Source organism: Nycticebus coucang, chromosome 6 (genome assembly GCF_027406575.1).
Source record: "Nycticebus coucang isolate mNycCou1 chromosome 6, mNycCou1.pri, whole genome shotgun sequence".
Lineage (NCBI taxonomy): Eukaryota > Metazoa > Chordata > Mammalia > Primates > Lorisidae > Nycticebus > Nycticebus coucang.
In genome coordinates this window covers 83,694,284-83,712,749 of record NC_069785.1, presented here as the reverse complement: position 1 = coordinate 83,712,749, position 18,466 = coordinate 83,694,284, and the positions used below count along the sequence as shown (strand labels likewise).

Below are 18,466 nucleotides of genomic sequence, written 5' to 3'. Positions count from 1 at the left end.
GGCATAAATCTACATCCAAACACATATATATTTTGATCTATCAAACTGGAGTATTAGGAATTGACTTACATGATTTTAGAGACTGACGATTCTAAAATCTGAAAGGTAGACTAGTAGGCTGTCGACTCAGGGATGAGCTGATGTTGCAGTCTCCAGAGTGAAGGCTGACTGGAGGCAGAAATAATTCCTCCTCAAGGTAGGGTAGTCTTCACTCTAAAACATTTAGTTGATTGGACAAAGCCCAACCACCTCATGGAAAAGAATCTGATTAGCTCAAGTCTATTGAAATGTTAATCACATCTTAAAAACTGTCTGCACAGGGACATTTAGACTGGCTTTCGATGAAAACCTGGGTGCCGTGGAGCTCTGGTATGGCTCATCCCTGGCAACACTATGTCAAAATAGGAGGCAAAGTTGGAAGGTGAAGCTAGTGCTGGGTGCTCTGATCCTCGAGTGAAACCCACATCAATAGATTAGTACCTCCATCAGGGGTGAGTGAGGTGTAGCTCTTTTGAGAATGGACTCCCTCCAGAGAAAGTGGGTTGTTAAGAAGAGGCTAGTTCCCCAGGTTTCCCTCTCTTGCTTCCTCTGTGGCCACGTGATCTCTTAGGACATGCTCACTGCCTGTGTGAGTAGAAGCAGCCTGGTGGCCTCACTAGATGCCGCTGCCCAATCCTGGACTTTCCAGCCATTAGAATTGGGAGCCAATTAATTTCCTTATAAATTGTTGAGACTCTTGTGTTCTGTTATGGCATCATTAAACAGACTAAAACATGTGACCTAGCCAAATTAATACATAAAATTTAACATCACAGCAGAGCAGACAGACAATAAGAGTATAAGAATAGGATTATTATTAACAAAATTCTTCGTTCTGTTTCGTTTTGTAGTGTTAACATTTACTGATCTAATCTTCTGGAGTGTCTAATCTCTCAATCCCAGTCAATGCATTTTTCCTTTCAGAAGTTGTAGATTTTATCTCTGTAATTTAAATTGGTTTTTTATGCTTTCCATATCCCTACTTACTTTATCTGAACAGATGAAGTATGGTTAGTTTAAATGCTCTAATGTCCTTATCTGCTAGTTCTAATACCTGTGTCAGTTCTGGTTTTGAATGACCAGTTTTCCTCCTTTTGACTGGCCTTCTTTTTCTGCCCCCTTGCATTATTGATACTTTTTATTGTGTTCCAGATATTGTGAACCTTGTGGGGGGTGTTGCATAGTTTTATATTCTTAGTCATATTTTTCAGTGCTATTTGGAATCACTGTTAAATAGTTTAGAAATAGTTGAATGTTTTAAGATCTTCCTTTTAAGATAGAATAGCCTAAACTGGAGAAAGATTCAATGTGAAGATAATTATTCCCCACTGCTGATGCAAATCTTTTCTGTGTATTCTACCCATCCTCCTGGAGGATACTTCTGATTAGTTCTGAATAATACATATTGCTTTATTAACAAGTATATATTTCTGTACCTCATTTAGGAAGAGATGCTCCTAAAATTATTGTAAACCAAGGAATGAACAAAAGGCTTTGGGAGTCTTTGTAAAATCATGGGTCTCAGGAGAGAATAGTCATGCTTTTGAAATTCAAGATCATTTCTCAGAACATGATGGCTGAAGCTTAATCACCTTCTGAACATAAACTATACATGGATCACTATAGAAGTTTTGAGACAGACTGTGTTATGGTCCATTATTTCATGTCTACATAACACAGTCAACAGTGTCTTTTCACATTCACCCTGCCAGTTTCAACTTGCTAGGTTCATTGGTGTTGCGGGGAGGGCTTCATCTGTTTTTGTCTGCATGGATTGTATGTGTTGTGATTTTTGTGTCTCTCAAAAGTTTCAACCTACCTATATGAGTGTGCTATGGGAGATCTAAGACCAGGTAATAATTCTTGTTCCTTTAAAGACAATTTTTTTCTTTAAGCAAAACATCCCAAACCTATCATCAACTCTTTATGATCACCTGAATCCTTAGGTGGGGAATGCTTCAGGAAAGGGAGACATGCAGATTCAATTATTAACTTTTACTGGAGTTTTCAATAGAAATAATTCATTAAAAATAAGGTCTATCCTTGTTCTTAGTAAAGTATCTCAAGAAAGGAAGAAAAAGTATCCAATGTACTCAGCCCTACTATGAAACTAATGTATGGCTTTCATATGAAAGCTATAACCCAGTTATAACCTAAGAATATGGGAAAGAGGGAGAGGGAGGGGAGGGAGGAGGGAGGATGGGCAGAGGGAGGGTGATTGGTGGGATTACACCTGCAGTGCATCTTACAAGGGTACATGTGAAACTTAGTAAATGTAGAATATAATTGTCTTAACACAATAACTAAGACAATGCCAGGAAGGCTATGTTAACCAGTGTGATGAAAATGTGTCAAACGGTCTAAAAAACCAGTGTATGGTGCCCCATGATCACATTGATTTACACAGCTATGATTTAATATTAATAAAAAAAATGAGCTCTATCACTTTTCCACTATAGTAGATTTTCTGTTATAATGATTTATGAACTAAGTAGTAAAAGAAGACATAGAAAGCAATTTTCAAGGAAACTGGCTTGGGAACAAGCCCCAGGCTGGGAAGAGGTGGTGATAAAAGAACCTCTCAGTGAGACTTTTTCACAGATATCTTCTCATATTTGTGAAACTGGAGCAAGAAAACAAATTGAGGCACACATACCATTTGAGGTACCACATACCATACACATACCCAAATGTTCAAAATGTGTAACTATAGCTATCAAACTGTCAATACACATCTTCTATCCTTCTGATCTGAGAAATATTTTATACTTTCATAACATAGAAGGCTGGATTGGAATTTAGAATGGTCAGACCTATGTATGGAGCCAATGTTGTGCTGTCTGCTCTGGAAAAACAAACCAGGAGAACGATCAGAGCAGCTCCTGGTTCACACAGTCAGTTTTGGATTTAGAAATCCTAGAGAGACTCTAGGAACCAGAACTCCTCACAGACGTCTCTGTCAGTTGGGTGACGCTGGGTGGTGTTGGAGGAACCAGAGAAAAGTGCTCTGCTCTGTAGGCCCCAGAGCACCTGCAGTCCTTGTTTCTGAAACTAAGAGGATGCTCAGTCCAGTGAACAGTAAAAACTACAATAGTATTTCACTTCCCTTTGTTGTAAGCAGTGTAGGACCCACAGCCACCTGTTAGAAAGACTTGGACCCCACTTCAGGTATAAATCAGATGGTGATTTATTACACCTGTGCAGGGGGCTGTTGCTGGGATAGCAAAGGGCCCGAAGTGAGGGGCAGGTGGACTTTTATACCATTTGCGCCATAGAAGCAAGCAGAAACAAAAGCAGAACGTGGCAGAGAGGCAGAGTTACAGTCAGGGGGCTATAGCCTGGTGACTGCATGGCCTACATCGTGATGGTTGGCACGGAGACAGCGTGGGAGATACAGTAGCTTGGGAACTTCGTGTAGGTGATTTTTCTTTCTTTTTTTTTTTTTTGTAGAAACAGAGTCTCACTTTATGGCCCTCAGTAGAGTGCCGTGGCCTCACACAGCTCACAGCAACCTCCAACTCCTGGGCTTAAGCGATTCTCTTGCCTCAGCCTCCCGAGTAGCTGGGACTACAGGCGCCCGCCACAACGCCCGGCTATTTTTTGGTTGCAGTTTGGCCGGGGCCGGGTTTGAACCCGCCACCCTCGGTATATGGGGCCGGCGCCTTACAGACTGAGCCACAGGCGCCGCCCACGTGTAGATAATTTTTCCACCATTGTTTAGCTGTTGCTAGGGGGTTGGAGGAACTGGGAGAAATTCAGTTTTATTCTGAAACTTGCCTTTCAGATTAAACGGGGGAACATGCTGGGGACTAAGGCTAAAACAGGCTGAGACAAACCTGGGTCTTTTAGGGGGCTGCTCTTTATCACACATTCTCCCGTGTTTCCCCAGGCTTCCACTATCACGGGATCCATCCACTGGTGATAGGGTTGGGGGGGGGTTCTGGAACTTTCAGGTTCTGCAAAATTATCCCTACTCTACCTCCACTGTGCCCCAAGCATCCAGGAATCTGCTCAGCAGGGTCCCCTTCCCTTCAGGGTTCTCCATCCCAAGTCCCTGCTTTAGGCCCCTAGAATCAAACCTCTTGTCACAACCCTGGATGGCCTCATCCAGAAGAAAACCCAGATCTCAGAGGAGACCAGGAAAGACCTCAAGGTGAAATCATCCATGTTGCCCATGCTCAAAATGAGACATCCTAGAAGACTGGGGCTTCCTCAACTTCATTTTCTTTCCTTGCTATCATTATTATTTTCTTTTTTTAGGAGACTGGTTTTACTTAGAGTGAAAATATTTTGCCAGGGACAAAGTTAACACAAAGAAACAAACAATAAAAAAATACCAAGAAAGAGAACAGTTAAGTGCAGCTCACGAGTCCCGGCAGCTCTTTTGTACAACAGGCTCATCCCTGGGCGCTCACATGTGCCTCACGCACCTGGGCCTGCACGTGTGGCTGTGGCAACGCTGGTTTGTCCCACCCACAGAGAACGAGGTGCTGAAATACTTCAGGCAACCACTCTACCAGGGGACATCTGCAGCTGTCTCAGAGTAGCTCCCTCTGAACTTTAACAAGACAGACAAAAGTAAATCATTCCATGGGCTGGGCTAGGCTAGGGGATGCGCTCTGAGCGTAGGTGAGAGGCAATGTCACCTTTTGGCACCACAAACTTGGTATCTTTGAAGTCAGAAAACTCTCCCAGATGCTAGTTTTGGATGCCCTTCTCCCTCGCAGCTGCCGGTGGCGTGGCCATGCTCAGGGCCATGACCATACTCTCGCTGTCCTCCATTTTCAGCCGCTGCTGCTCTGGCTGCTCCCGCTGGTCACCATTCTGGTGCTTTGTGGATGGGGCGGGGAAGCTGATGCTGACAATGGGCTGCCAGCATGTGGAAGGCTCGCTGCCCCATGGTCCACCTGACTGTGACTGCACTGAGGATTGGTACCACGTGAGTACCATTTTGTGTTACAGATTTTATTGGTTGCTGGTGTTGACCTAGAGGCTCCTGTTGTACTTTGTTGACTGTCTGGACATGGGTGGTCTGTGAGGGCTGAATGATCTGGCTGGACATGGGTGGTCTGTGAGGGCTGAATGATCTGGCTGGACACTGGTGGTCTGTGAGGGCTGAATGATCTGGCTGGCAGCGCCTAGTGTGGCATGGCTAGTTGCGGGAATAGTTTCTACTTTCACGTCCCTGTCATGACCGTTCTCCCCCCGGCTCCGATGTTGTGGGGGGCAGCACAGCCACCTGAGTGACCACAGCTTGTCCTGCAACAGTGTAAGTGTTTGCTGGGGCCAGTCCAGCCACACTGGTGACCAACACTGCTGGTAACTGGTGGACCACGTGAACTGTCCGCACAACGGGCGGCTGGGAGGTCGGAGTGGTCACTGGGGCTGCAACCGTGTAAGGGACGGCCTTAAATGGTCTGTGGCAGCTGTCGCTGAACAGCAATGACGACTGGCTGGCTGGGCAGATGTGACCCTGGTGGCTCTGGGCACACTGAGCTTCCTGGAAGTCAGCGAGTTTGGGCTGTCAGGCGCCAGGCTCAGGCTCCAGGGTGTGGGCGAACCTTCCCTGGACAGGCTGTGGGGGTCTGGGTGCTGCTGGAGTGAGCACAGGGGCCCCAGTGTAACTGGGAAAAGCCGGGCGCTCCTAGAAGAGAGCGGTGGTTCTAAAGCAAGGCACTCCCCTAGGCCGTCTTTTCCTAAAAGCCTGCTCTATTTATTTGCTTTCAGAGGCAGGATCTATCCTCCAGAACGAGCTTTTGCCTGGTTCTTCCTGGGAACGTACTACTTTGATGAAGTAACGATTCAGAGAGAGATTGTAGCGAATTGAATTCTGGCAGCCCTTGTCCGCAGTCCTGTACTGGGGGTAAATTTTTGTGATGTGCGTGTAATTCCATTTAGGGTAAGTTGTTTATCAGGAGACATCCTAATTGCTTGTACTATCAACTGTGCACAGGAATAAGGTGGCTTTGAGCCACCCTTTGGGCTTTCTCCTCCGGAAGCTGCCTTCTCATGTTCTGGCTGCGAGTTTTCGGCCATTAAATTGAGGTCAGGTGGCATCACTCGGCCCACTTTGTACCCTGAACAACCTGCTCCGTGGGCTGGATGGGCAGGAGTTGGCAGCAACGACGGCCCCCGTGGGGGAGGGGAGGGGCCACGGTGTCTGGAATGTTGATGGTCAGGGACAAGATGGGCGGCTGACCGGCCTTCACTGGGGACTCGGCACTTCCTGCTTCTCCTTCTTGTTGCTGCACAGGTTGGTGAATGTGATCTTGATGTTGCATATGGGAGGCAGCTGCCACCAGGCGCCCTGTGCCTCTGGAACAGCAGTCCACGCACAGGCTGTTCTTGCAGAGGCAGTGCAGGTAGAAGTAGCCGCCAGTGTCCAGCCTGGGCTGTGCGGGCAGCAACTCTGGGCGTGAAGATCTCGAGGTGGCACGGGGAGATGAAGCTCCAGCGCCCCATACTCACGTCCACCGAGCCCTGCCACGAGTTGCACCGGAGGGTCACGGAGCGCTCCTTCATCAGATACTCGAACTCGTGGCCCTCCAGTCGTGCCGCGGCCCAGCCGCCTGTGGGGACCCGCTGCCCTGGCCGCGCTGCCCGCCAGTGGGGGACCCACGTCCCAGAGCGCCACCGCTGCCGCAGCCATCGGCCTTTGTGAGGGCCCGCCGCTGCTTGGCACAGGTGCGGGTGGGAGGTGGAGGCCCAGGCGCCCGGCTGAGCTCCCCAGCGAGGCCTCTGGTCAGCGAGGCAGAGCCAGGCCTTCCTTCCTCTAGGTCCTCAGAGCCTTGGTGTATCATCCCACTGTCCCAATTTTCTCTGTGAAGCCAAGGCAGTTGCCTAAAAACTCTTGTGCACAGATCTGAGATGCTGCTTCAGAATCCAGTTTGGCTCTCTCAGACAATATGGAAGATGTTTGGAGGGAATTGTCAGGAGAAGGGTTTTCCTTAAGGCTCCAATGTGTCATCTCTTCCCGCCCCATAAGCAGTGAACTAAATGAGTTGGGGAAAAGGCTCCCATCATAATTATATTCTGGGGTAGAAATAAATTCTGATTAACCTCCAAATAAGTTCTCTCCCCTGCTCAGACCCAGAGGCACCCTGCTTCTGGCTTCCCAGCAATTTCCTGGCATTCCCTCTGACATGGGGTTGGGGGGCGCCTGGCAAAGAATTCTGTATTATGCTCTGGGGAGAAACCCTTAGGCAACATTATCTGGAGTTTCAGGAGCAGGAGAAATCTGTGTTCTGAAGTAAGGGCCAAAATTGTTCTCACATTACATTTTTACATTACAATACAAAAATAAATCAATATAAAAAATAAAACACTTCCTACAGTAACAAATACATGTGAAGTCACCCTCAGGCACATCATCGCCAATGTTTCTTAGACATTTGACAAAATTACTAACTGTTGAAATTTTTTTTTTTACCGTTTTTTGTTATAAGTTAATAATTAAAGCTACCAATCCAGAAATCATTTTTTAGATACTAAATCACCAGTAGGGAGTTTATTTGTTGCAAAAATATGTGATTCTTGATAAGATGATGTTGGTAGAAATTTGTTTCCGGAGATATCCAAGGTGATAAATCAATCTTTCCTTTTGTCTCCGGGAAACCTAATCGCCCATACTAACACCCACCCATCTGATGAGTAGTAATCACTTTGATAATCACTTTGACATAATGGGTGTGGTCCTCAGAGGTCCTATAAATGAGAGACTGTCAAGGAGTCAAGCTCATTCTCTCCATAACAGGCAGAGTTGAGTTGGGAGCTCACTTGGACTTGCACACTTCTGAAAGCTACTACCCCTACCCTGTGAGGTCCTGATCCTAACCTGACTTCATACTGCTCCAGCAAGCACTGGTGAGGTCACAGATAGAGTCATTAGGTGAGTACCCGATCTGCATGAGTCCCTACTACTTTCTATCACTGAAATAAATAGTGTAATTTTAATTTGTAGATCAGTCAATTGAAATTGTTTTTATGGAGTGATTGTGCTCAGTTAGTAAAAATGACTCCTATACTTTAGTTGAAAGATAAACTATTTTATAAAGTCATCTTACTAATTTTTAATTCATATGATGATTTTTCTGTATTATTTTATGTATGTCTTCATTGTTTACCTGGTAATATTCAAAGGTAGGTTGCCAGATGACTTATAATTTTGTGCTTTTTGTAGATTCTACAAATTGGCTAGGAATATTTTTTTCTTTTTTCTTTCTTTTTTTTTTTTGAGATAGACCCTCACTATGTCGCCCTTGGTAGACTTCTGTGGTGTTGCAGCTCACAGCAACCTCAAACTCTTGGCCTTAAGCCATTCTCTTGCTTCAGCCTCCCAAGTAGCTGGGACTACAGGCACCTGCCTTTTTTTTTCTTTTCTTTTTTTTTTTTTTTCCTGCTGCTTTTGTCATTTTTGTTTTAGTAGGCTCGGGCCATGTTTAAACCCACTTGCCCAGGTGTATGTGGCCAGTACCCTAAACTCTGAACTATGTTTGCGGAGACCAGCCAGGAACATTTTATTCTATAAATATGTTATACATGCATACATACATTACATACTACTTTATAAGTAGTGCTTCATGTACACATAGAAGAGATATTCAAATAACTGATAGCTTTCTTAGGAAAATATTGCTCTTGACGGTGGCAATATTGTCACTTTAGAAGCTTCCATTTATAAACTTAAATACTAAAAATGAGTAAATGTTTAGGCACTGAAAAAGATGATATTAGTGATCATGAAGGAACCTCAGTAATGAGAATGCTATCTGTATTTATCTACTATAGAAAAGAGAACCCCAGTTTTATTGTACAATGAATTTTATTACATGATATTTATTATTTCTTCTCAATGTGAAAGTATGCCTGGTGTTTTTCAAAGACCTGGAAGATCTCATTTCAATGGTGTATTTACTGGTCTGTGGTGGAGAACAGTCATGAGGTGGTGGGGGCCCCCACGACTTGGAAACATTCTAAGAATGACCCCCAGCTGCCCTCTTCCTTCAAGAACAACATGTTTTTCTTCACCTTGTTTTTCATCCTCTCCCAGGAAGCTTCTACCTTTTACTTCACTCTACGGAAGTCTTGTGATGAAACAATTGTAATGGACTAGACTGATTTTCATTACCTTCTTTGTAACCTTTTCCTTAGCACCTACAGAAGCCCATAAAGTTGAAGATATTTTTCTTGGTTACACTGTCTCTGCACAAACAACTTTAACTTTCCCTATATACTAAAGCTGATTTCTTTGCTTGAGGCTGGTGATGAGCATGGCTGCACCACTCCTCCCAATCCTGTATTTATGTTTCTCTTGTTATTCTTAGTTGCCCACCATTATCACTTTGGTTTTTCTCCATCAAGCAGGCTCTAGAAATTCAATTTGTATGCAAGATATAGATAATAAAGATAGAACAGATTCAACAACTTAGGGTATTTATATAAAAAAAGACTGGTCGAAATATGATCCAATTTTACAAAGTTAAGTTTGTCTCCTGTATTCAAAAGTTGATTTTGGGAGGGAATCTGTTAGAGACAACAAAAGACATCAATGGAGAAAATTTGTTTTATAAACGTGTTGTATATACATTTTTCTTATTCATTTTTATCAATTGGTTAGCTGGAAGGTATTTTCTAACTCATGAGTGAGACACACAAGACACAGTGGCATTCTCTACATTACTGCATTTTATATATTTTTTTCTTTTTGTGAAACATTTCTTATCTATTGATAAGGACTTTGTAGTCAGCAGCATATCTTTGAGTTGATTGAGACATAGGGCTTGGAAGAGGAAATGTACCAGAAAATAATTGTTGATTGAATTAAATTGTTGTTTAGAGAACAACAGGTGCTTGGTTAGCTGATTTTAATTTAGATCTGAAACCTTAACACTTCCTTTAGAGTGATGTTGGAGACGTGTCATGGTAGGGGGATTCTAACAATTAATTGAGATCAAATCTCAGCCCCTACTTCCATTGTCAAGTCAATGACTGGCAATGAAATTGACTGATTTTCAGATCCCAACAGACCAAACTCCTGGAGGTACAGATTGGGTTAAGCTCCTGTAGTTTGAGCAACTTAAAGGAAAGTAATACAGCACAAAACATGCACATTTCTTTTCTTTTTTCTTTCTTTTTTTTTTTTAAATTGAGACAGAGTCTCACTTTGGAAATTCAGTAACCACTGGGCTTTGCCAAATTTCTCAATGTTGATTCAAAATCAATCTTATGTCAGAGAGGAAAATAGGTGATAAAACTATGGGCATCATAGCTTACAGCAACCTCCAACTCTTGGGCTGAAGTGATTCTCTTGCCTCAGCCTCCTGAGTTGCTGGGGCTACACGTGCCGCTACAATGCCCAGCTATTTTTTTTTTTTTCTTTTACCAGCATGGGCCAGATTCAATTTTAACAGACCCAGGCTGGATTCGATTCACCAGCCCTGGTGCATGTGGCTGGTGACCTAATCACTATGTTATAAGCGCCCAGCTGAAAACTGGTACATTTCTAGAGAAGAAACGGTTTGGTAAGGTAGATACATGTTAGATAAGTACCCAACCAGTTATCTACAAAGCTTGAGAAATGTGTTTGTGCCTCAGTTTCCCATTTGTGTCATGCAAAGGAAAGCCTATTCTGCTCTAGACAGGAGTTTATTATTCAGTCAACATGTGAGTGTATTTTTGGTTAGACTTTTGCTTCTTTAGGGCAGAAGAATAAATTTTAATTTTCTTTTTTAGTAACATGGACCTAGATATACTGCAAGCCTTCCAGAGGGAAATCACCTGTGCCATCTGCCTGCACTACCTTATAGACCCAGTCACAATAGGCTGTGGACACAGCTTTTGCAGGCCCTGCCTTTCTCTCTCCTGGGAAGGAGCCCCAAATCCTGCCCACTGCCCAGAGTGCAGAGAACCATCATGGCAGAGAAAGTTCAAAACCAATATTGTTCTGAAGAATCAGGTGTCCGTTGCCAGAAAAGCCAGTCTCTGGCAGTTCCTGAGCTCTGAGGAACAAATGTGTGGAACCCACAGGAGAAGAAGAAGATGTTCTGTGAAGTGGACAGGAGCCTGCTGTGTTCGCTCTGCTCTAACTCCCAGGAGCACGGAGCTCACAGACACTGTCCCATTGAAGGGGCAGCTGCGGACCAGCGGGTAAGGGATGCTTCTGAGATCACGTTGAGAGCTGGATGGTGGTAGAAGTAAAGAGGGTAGAAGGAAGATGAAGATCATGAGGAAGAGTTTTCCGTTCTTTACCATGCCTAACATGTACTGGTATATGCCTAACAGCTATACATATAGCCGCCTCCATGAGGTTAGCATTCCAATAGGATGATAATGTGAACTGATTATTGTTTTCATTAAGAGGATTATGCAAACATCAACAGAAAGCTCTCATGTTCAGAGATCATTGACTATGAAAACTACGTAAAGAAAATTTTGTATTGGAAACACATTTACCAAAACTTGACAAACATGTTAGCTTTAAGTACATTGGAATGGGCATTTGAGAAGCAGTTGTAGATGGACATCATGAGGCAGGATGCTTACCTGAAACTTCCCCAAATATATCAAATATTTATTTGTTTTGCCTTGATAGTGGTTACATTACATGTGGGCTACAGTCTGAAATCTTCTAATATAGAAAGTTATGCAGAGTAAAAGTACAAAATAATCCTGCCGCTCTTCCCAACATACTTTTATTGAACATCCCTTGACTCTCTGCATCAGTCGGGGTCAGAATTCTATACTGTTTGTTTTTCTACTGCTCACATTTGTATCTTTCTGGCAGGCTAAACTCGAAAAGCAAATGAGATCTTTATGGGACAAGATCCAGGAAAATCAGAGGAACCTGAGAGAGGGACAAACAATGATTAACCATTGGATGGTAAGTACAGGAAATGTTTCCATCAGATTTGGCTTGGGACAGACATGCTACAACATTAGCCATTAAACGCCTGACCTGAAACCATGAGTTCTTACATTCAATGAATTGATAGGTTTATGGGAAAAATGCAGGTTGTCTTAAAGACACATACATAGGGAAGATGAGAAATTTTAGCCAAATGTAGATTCATATGCAAAACATTTGTTACAAAATTTTATAATACATTTCTCTATCTGTAGATACATATATGTATAAATTAAGTCATATAAAATATAAAAATATAAAATATAATATGAATATATGAATTTTGCTTATATGATGACCTTTGGGACACCCTGCTGTTGGGCTTTTCAATGGAGGGTCACATTTTTCTGAGGATTTCTAGACCCTAAGGTAAGAACAACCACAAAAATTACCCAAAGAGAGGTGGAGAAGGCACACACACAGGGTTTGAGGAAATTCAGTAACCACCGAGCTTTCCCAAATTCCCCAATATTGATTGAAAATCAATCCGATTTCAGAGAGGAAAATAGGTGATAAAAATTCCCTGGGTGCCTCAGGCAAAGATTTATGTGCGAGATGAATTCTAGAAAATACAGAGTATGTAATTGCGTATTGTAAGCCTTTCACTGGGGATGGAAAAGCATGAACAGCAATTTTAGAAGTGTGCCTGCCATGGTTAAAACGGTTTGCACAGAAGCTAGACAGTGATACTGGTAGGAGAACATAGAACATGTGGAGAGATTGACAAAGAAGGACAGAACAAAAGCAAAAATACTCAGTGGACTTAGAAAACAAATACGTGATTATTGGGAGGAGACGCAATGAAATTAGAATTCCTGTTTTTAAAATGGCTGGCCACTTGAGGCCCAAGGTCATATTTAGGAGCACCATGGAAATTAGGAGAATAGAAATCTTTTTAAGGGGTTAGGTTCAGAAATTTTAGATATGTTGTTCTTGTCTGATGGCTTCTAATCCTATATGTAATATACAATGTTTCTTCTAATTTAAACAATCAGGTTGCAGAGTGGGGAGACTAATGAGTTAAACAGATCACAATAGCTTATAAAGTTTTAATAAGACACCTTAAATTTCAACTGTTTGAATGTCAGATTTCAGATTTGAGAGGATATGTATTAAAGAAAGTAACTGGGGAAGGTGACTCTCCAGTGCCTGCCTATTTTTAGAGATGAGGTCTTGCTCTGCCTCAGGCAGGTCTTGAACTGGAGACCTCCAGAAATCCACCCACTCAGAGTGCTGGGATTTCAGGTGTAAGCCACCACACCCAGCCTCAGTGTTTCTGATGGCCAGAGATATAAAATCAAAGAGCATAGCTACGAATGACATCAATATTATGAATCATTCATTAAAACTTTGTTATATTTCCTCCAACCAATATTACCTTTACATGCCAAAATCTACAACAAGGATCAGTATGGTAAAATGTTTATCTAATTATCATTGCTTAATCAACTACCAAGGAATAAATAATTGGAAAAAGATTGCGTATCCAATAAAATTTTGGTATCTTTTTCCCAGAATTTTACACTGAATAATTAACTAGACATTTATGTTAAAAGGTATAATTGTTAATATGGATGCTTTCTATTGAAAGTATTTTAATTTATTCAAAAGTGAATATTGATGTAATTCAGTTCTCAAATTACTGGATGCTATACTTTTATTCGTAATGTTTACTTGAAAAATATGTGATCTGCCTCAAGCCTATGACAGGCTATTTAGTATGATTGTAAATATGATTAGTATCAATTTTATCCAAGAATGTTTAGTACTAAATGTAAACTCCACTAAGAAAATCTAAAGAAATACTTTGTCGAGGGTGGTGGTTTGAATCATAAGACAATGCTACATCTAGGCACACGTTGTGTAATCAGGGCACTTATCTTGTGTATTGAAGAGAAAAACATTCTAAATTTTTAAAATATATTACTTCACCAATTGTTCCTTAGATAGCAAAAAACAGGACAGTGTAAATAATACTGACATATCTTTATAGTGAAATGAATAAAAGCCTTGAATAATATTTGATATGATAGAGGACATAAAAATCTTGAATGGTAATTGATGTAATAAGAGCAGAAATAAAAACACCTTTATAGATAGGAGAGAAAAAAAAATAACGCCCATATCTTTATCAATATCAGAGGTGAGTAAAGATGACTCCTATCAAAAGGTCACATAACAATGAAAATCAATGTGCTCCAAATAGCCTCCATCTTTAAAGAAAGCATAACTAAGGTTACTATGAGAAATAATGCTTCCTGAGTGCTGGTGACCAAGGAGCACATGGTGGATTTAAAAATGATTTATTTAGGCTGTGCGCTAATAAACTGGTCACGATTAACAAAGGAAAAAAAAAAAGGAAGGAAGAAAAAAATAAAGAGATGAATTGTGGATTGTGACAGCTGGACAATATGAATTTAAGCTGTGCACTGCTAATGGGTGAAGAGCAAGAGCCAAAGAGAAACAGGCGAGGTGTGCGTGCAAGTTAAGGTGGCCTGGAATGTGACATGGGTAACCCATTTCTATCTCCTTACAGGAATATGTGCTTCTAGTGAGAAAAATGACCAGGACCGAATATGCAGAGCTTCACCCAGTTCTCTATAAGGAAGAAGAACAACATTTGGAGGAACTGGAAAGGGAGAGCTGGAATATCCTTCAGCAACTCAAGAGAAGTGTGGCCCAAATAAATCAAAAGCAGAAACAACTAAAGGAAATGCACGAGGAACTGATGGGCATGTGCCACAAACCAGATGAGGAGCTGCTGCAGGTCAGGACTTGCCCTCCGCTCACTGGCTACATCTTTTTGTTGTTGTTGTTGCAGTTTTTGGCCCGGGACAGGTTTGAACCCACCACCTCTGGTATACGGGGCCAGCGCCCTACTCCTTGAGCCACAGGCGGCACCCTGCTACTACGTTAATCTCCATTATTACTTTGCTCCCCAAAATATTTCTCCTTATTTCCACATCTTTGTTGGGAGTCATTTTTTGTTTATTTTTGTTTAGACAGTCTCCCTACGTTGCCTTTGGAGAGTGCCAGGGCGTCACACCTCTCAGCAACCTCCAGTTCCTGGGCTTACACGATTCTCTTGCCTCAGCCTCCCGAGTAGCTGGGACCACAGGCGCCTGCCATAACACTCGGCTATTTTTTTTGTTGTTGTAGTTCGGCCAGGGTCGGGTTTGAACCCGCCACCCTCGGTATATGGGGCTGGCGCCTTACTCACTGAGCCACAGGCTCCACCCTCCATTTTTGTCTGTAAGGGAAAATACAGAAATATCTGGCACAAGCTCCCACTGATTTCCTTGTTCTCTGTGGATGTCCTAGATTTGAATTGTCCTAATTCATTGGCCTTGGGGGATAACCCCTAGCAAGAACCCCTGGCAGACATTGGATGGTGGCAGGAGGCTGGTGACTGTGGTTCCTATCCATTAGCTTCTCTCTCTTCATGTCACCCTCAGGGTTATGAATTCATCAAGAGTTCAGTCTGTTACCAGGTTGTACTGGGCTCATCCTTTAAGAGGAAAAAGAGACGTGGTTGATAAGAAGGTTTAGGGAATGTTTGTGATGACTAATTTTCTTTACTTTCCCAAACCCTAAGCCTGGATAGGCACAACATCCAATGTCTGAGGAACCTAACTTTTCTTTTTTTCCCTCTTTACAGGATTTGGGAGCCCTACTGATGAGGTAAGTTGTACCTTCAATGTGAACTGGGGTACCTGGTTAGGACAGAGATCAAGCTGTTTCTAGCAATTGAAGCCATTCCATATTAGATTATAGCTATTACATTGTTCATGTGACCAAGCATTCGTGTGCTGTTCTGAATACCATGTCCTGTACTCCCTTTACCACAAGTTAGTCTTGATCTCTGCCTGGTGGCTCAGAGGGGTATGTTGAAGGGCTGAATTCACAAGTGGCCAGAAGGCATCAAACTCAGAGAAATCTCCAGGGGTGTGGACTAGATTTCCCCAGGATTGTAGTTAAAATCAAGTGTCTCTGAGAGTCATGAGGTAAAAGTATTTAAGCAAAGAGAAAAGTAAGAAAGGTACCCCATGAATAGCAGAATCCTGTAAGGAGTTTGTGGAGGTAAGCATAATTGGGAAGTAGTCTTTGAGAAAGTCTTTTCTGTTGTGTAGTTATGTCTCTCTTAAGCATCAGGATGAAGTGTTGGGAGCCAAAGTATCATCTGAATCCTTCTTCTTCCAGGAGGGAGTCTGTGCAGCTGCACATGCCCCGGCCTGTGCATCCAGAGCTCAGCGTCAGAGCCATGACTGGACTGATGGACAGATACAGCCGCTACTGGGGTGAGTGTCAGCCTGCGGTGTGACTGGGAATACCCAAGTCCACATGATCAAGTCCACTCTGATCATGTTTCCTATAGCCAGCGTTTCCTTCTTCATTGGTCTTTCCTTTAGGAGAGAAAGTAATGCCGTGAACAGGATAGACATGTGTTTATTGCACTACAGTAAAAGGAAGCTGGTGCAAAACTAGAATGAGAAAAAAATATCAAGCAAAAGGTCTCCATTAGAATTGGAATCATTCTTAGGGAGCTTGTCAATGCATGGAATCATGCATAACTGTGAATGTGTTCAGTACCTCTGAGCTCTTATTAAATGCAATTAGTGATGCTGACGTTTCATTTTAAAATATATTTCCTGGGTGGCGCCTGTGGCTCAGTCGGTAAGGCGCCGGCCCCATATACGGAGGGTGGCGGGTTCGAACCCGGCCCCGGCCAAACTGCAAACCAAAAAAATAGCCGGGCGTTGTGGCAGGTGCCTGTAGTCCCAGCTACTCGGGAGGCTGAGGCAAGAGAATCGCTTAAGCCCAGGAGTTGGAGGTTGCTGTGAGCTGTGTGAGGCCACGGCACTCAAGGGCCATAAAGTGAGACTCTGTCTCTACAAAAAAAAAATAATAATAATAAAAAAATAAATAAAATATATTTCCTGTAAAATTTTGAAACACTGGACTTCATATAATGGGAATTTCAATTGAAATTATCATAAAAATGCATGAATAAATTAAGTAAATGCAGACCTCATTTTATAAATAGAAAGAAAGTCAGTGATTAAGGAGGCAGGACCTAGAGCACAGCGGCACATCTAAGGCTAAGGCAGGTGTGCTAAACCTGAGGCAGAGTGGCAGATTAGGTGTAACATGAAACTAGGAGTGAAAGGCACAGAATTCCTAGCAGGAAGTCACGTTCTCACAGGCATATTTAGCTTAAGTGCTCAGGAGCTAGCCTACAGTAACATTGGCAGCGTGATCACCATTTCTCTAGGTCTCAGATCCTTCTGAAAAAGCGGGAAGCAGGAAGGGAAATGTAGGGAAGTTTATTGCTATGGAATTATAGCTCCAGAATTCCATGTGCCATGAAATGTAACCAGGGAGCGGTAGGCATGGCCCCCTCCTCTACAGTCTCTGAAGTGGAAGGAATCTCCCCACTGTGATCAGATCCTTCTTTCTGCTTCATTTTTATGGGTAGCTTGTGAATTGATACAGTTCTGCCAGAACTGCCTTCTTGGTTGTCTTGGCCTATTTATTCCACTGACCATCCAGGTAGACATTCATATCTCAGAGATAATTTATTTGTAAAATAGATGTTGACTGAACTATTGTCTTCTTTTCACAGTGGAGATTTCTTTCCACAATGAAGTAAGCAATCAGCACATCAGGCTGTTTGACTATTTGAGAGACTTCACATTTAGATCTCACAGTCAAGATCAGTCTTTGAATCCTGAGAAATCTAACTATTTTGCTGCTTGGGGAGACCAGGTCTTCACTGCTGGGAAGTATTACTGGGAGCTGGATATGGACGACTCTCGGGACTGGGCTCTAGGGGTCTCTAGAGATTACCCGATACGCAGACTTGGCACAATGCTTGTATCTGGGGACATGTTTCTTCTTGCATGTGTGAGGCACGATAATCAGTACACTCTCTGGACAACCTCCCCAGCGATTCCTCAGTTTGTAGAGAAACCTGTGGGCCGGGTTGGTGTATATCTTGATTTGCAGAGTGAGAGTGTGAGTTTTGTGAACGTTGCCAAGAGTTCCCTCATATGGAAGTGCTGCGCTGGCTCCTTGTGTTTCCCTGTCAGGCCTTTCGTTATCACTGGACACAAATGAGCAGGGATGAGGCAGGAACCTGACTGCAGGTCTGGGACCTCCATGTGCTGGGGAGCCCATCTCAGCTGAAGAAAATCAACCCTACTTTATTGTCTTGAAGGTTTTGTACTGCCATGGAATCTCATTTTATTGTTATTCAGTAAAACAGTATAAAACCCAAAATTCTGTTGTCCCATTTTCTTTACATTGAAATCATCTCTTGTGGTCTGCTACCTAAACGTGCACTGCACTCAGTTTGTTCACGTGCTTTGTGAGCTCCCTGCGGTTCTGAAAATCTTTGGGTGTATGATTCCACCTTAATGAACACAGTTTCTACATTCTGGACAGACCTGGTTGGCCACACTGCTCTTATCGGCCTGATATTAACTCCTGTCAGTCTAATAAATTCTATACATCAGTCCACCTTAG

The 18,466-nt window shown here is 42.8% G+C and overlaps 1 protein-coding gene and 1 pseudogene across 1 annotated transcript; one reads left to right on the top strand and one right to left on the bottom strand.

The window, feature by feature from the left end:
- Positions 1–4,737: 4,737 nt before the first annotated feature.
- LOC128588906 (forkhead box protein K2-like) lies at positions 4,738–7,735 on the bottom strand (annotated as a pseudogene).
- Positions 6,352–18,058, top strand: LOC128588742 (tripartite motif-containing protein 43-like). The gene is made up of 8 exons (XM_053595572.1): positions 6,352–6,401; positions 7,793–7,927; positions 10,785–11,184; positions 11,822–11,917; positions 14,478–14,708; positions 15,600–15,622; positions 16,142–16,239; positions 17,565–18,058. The coding sequence occupies exons 3-8, from the start codon at positions 11,077–11,079 to the stop codon at positions 18,056–18,058; spliced, it is 1,050 nt and encodes a 349-aa protein (XP_053451547.1). The 5' UTR covers positions 6,352–6,401; positions 7,793–7,927; positions 10,785–11,076.
- Positions 18,059–18,466: the final 408 nt, after the last annotated feature.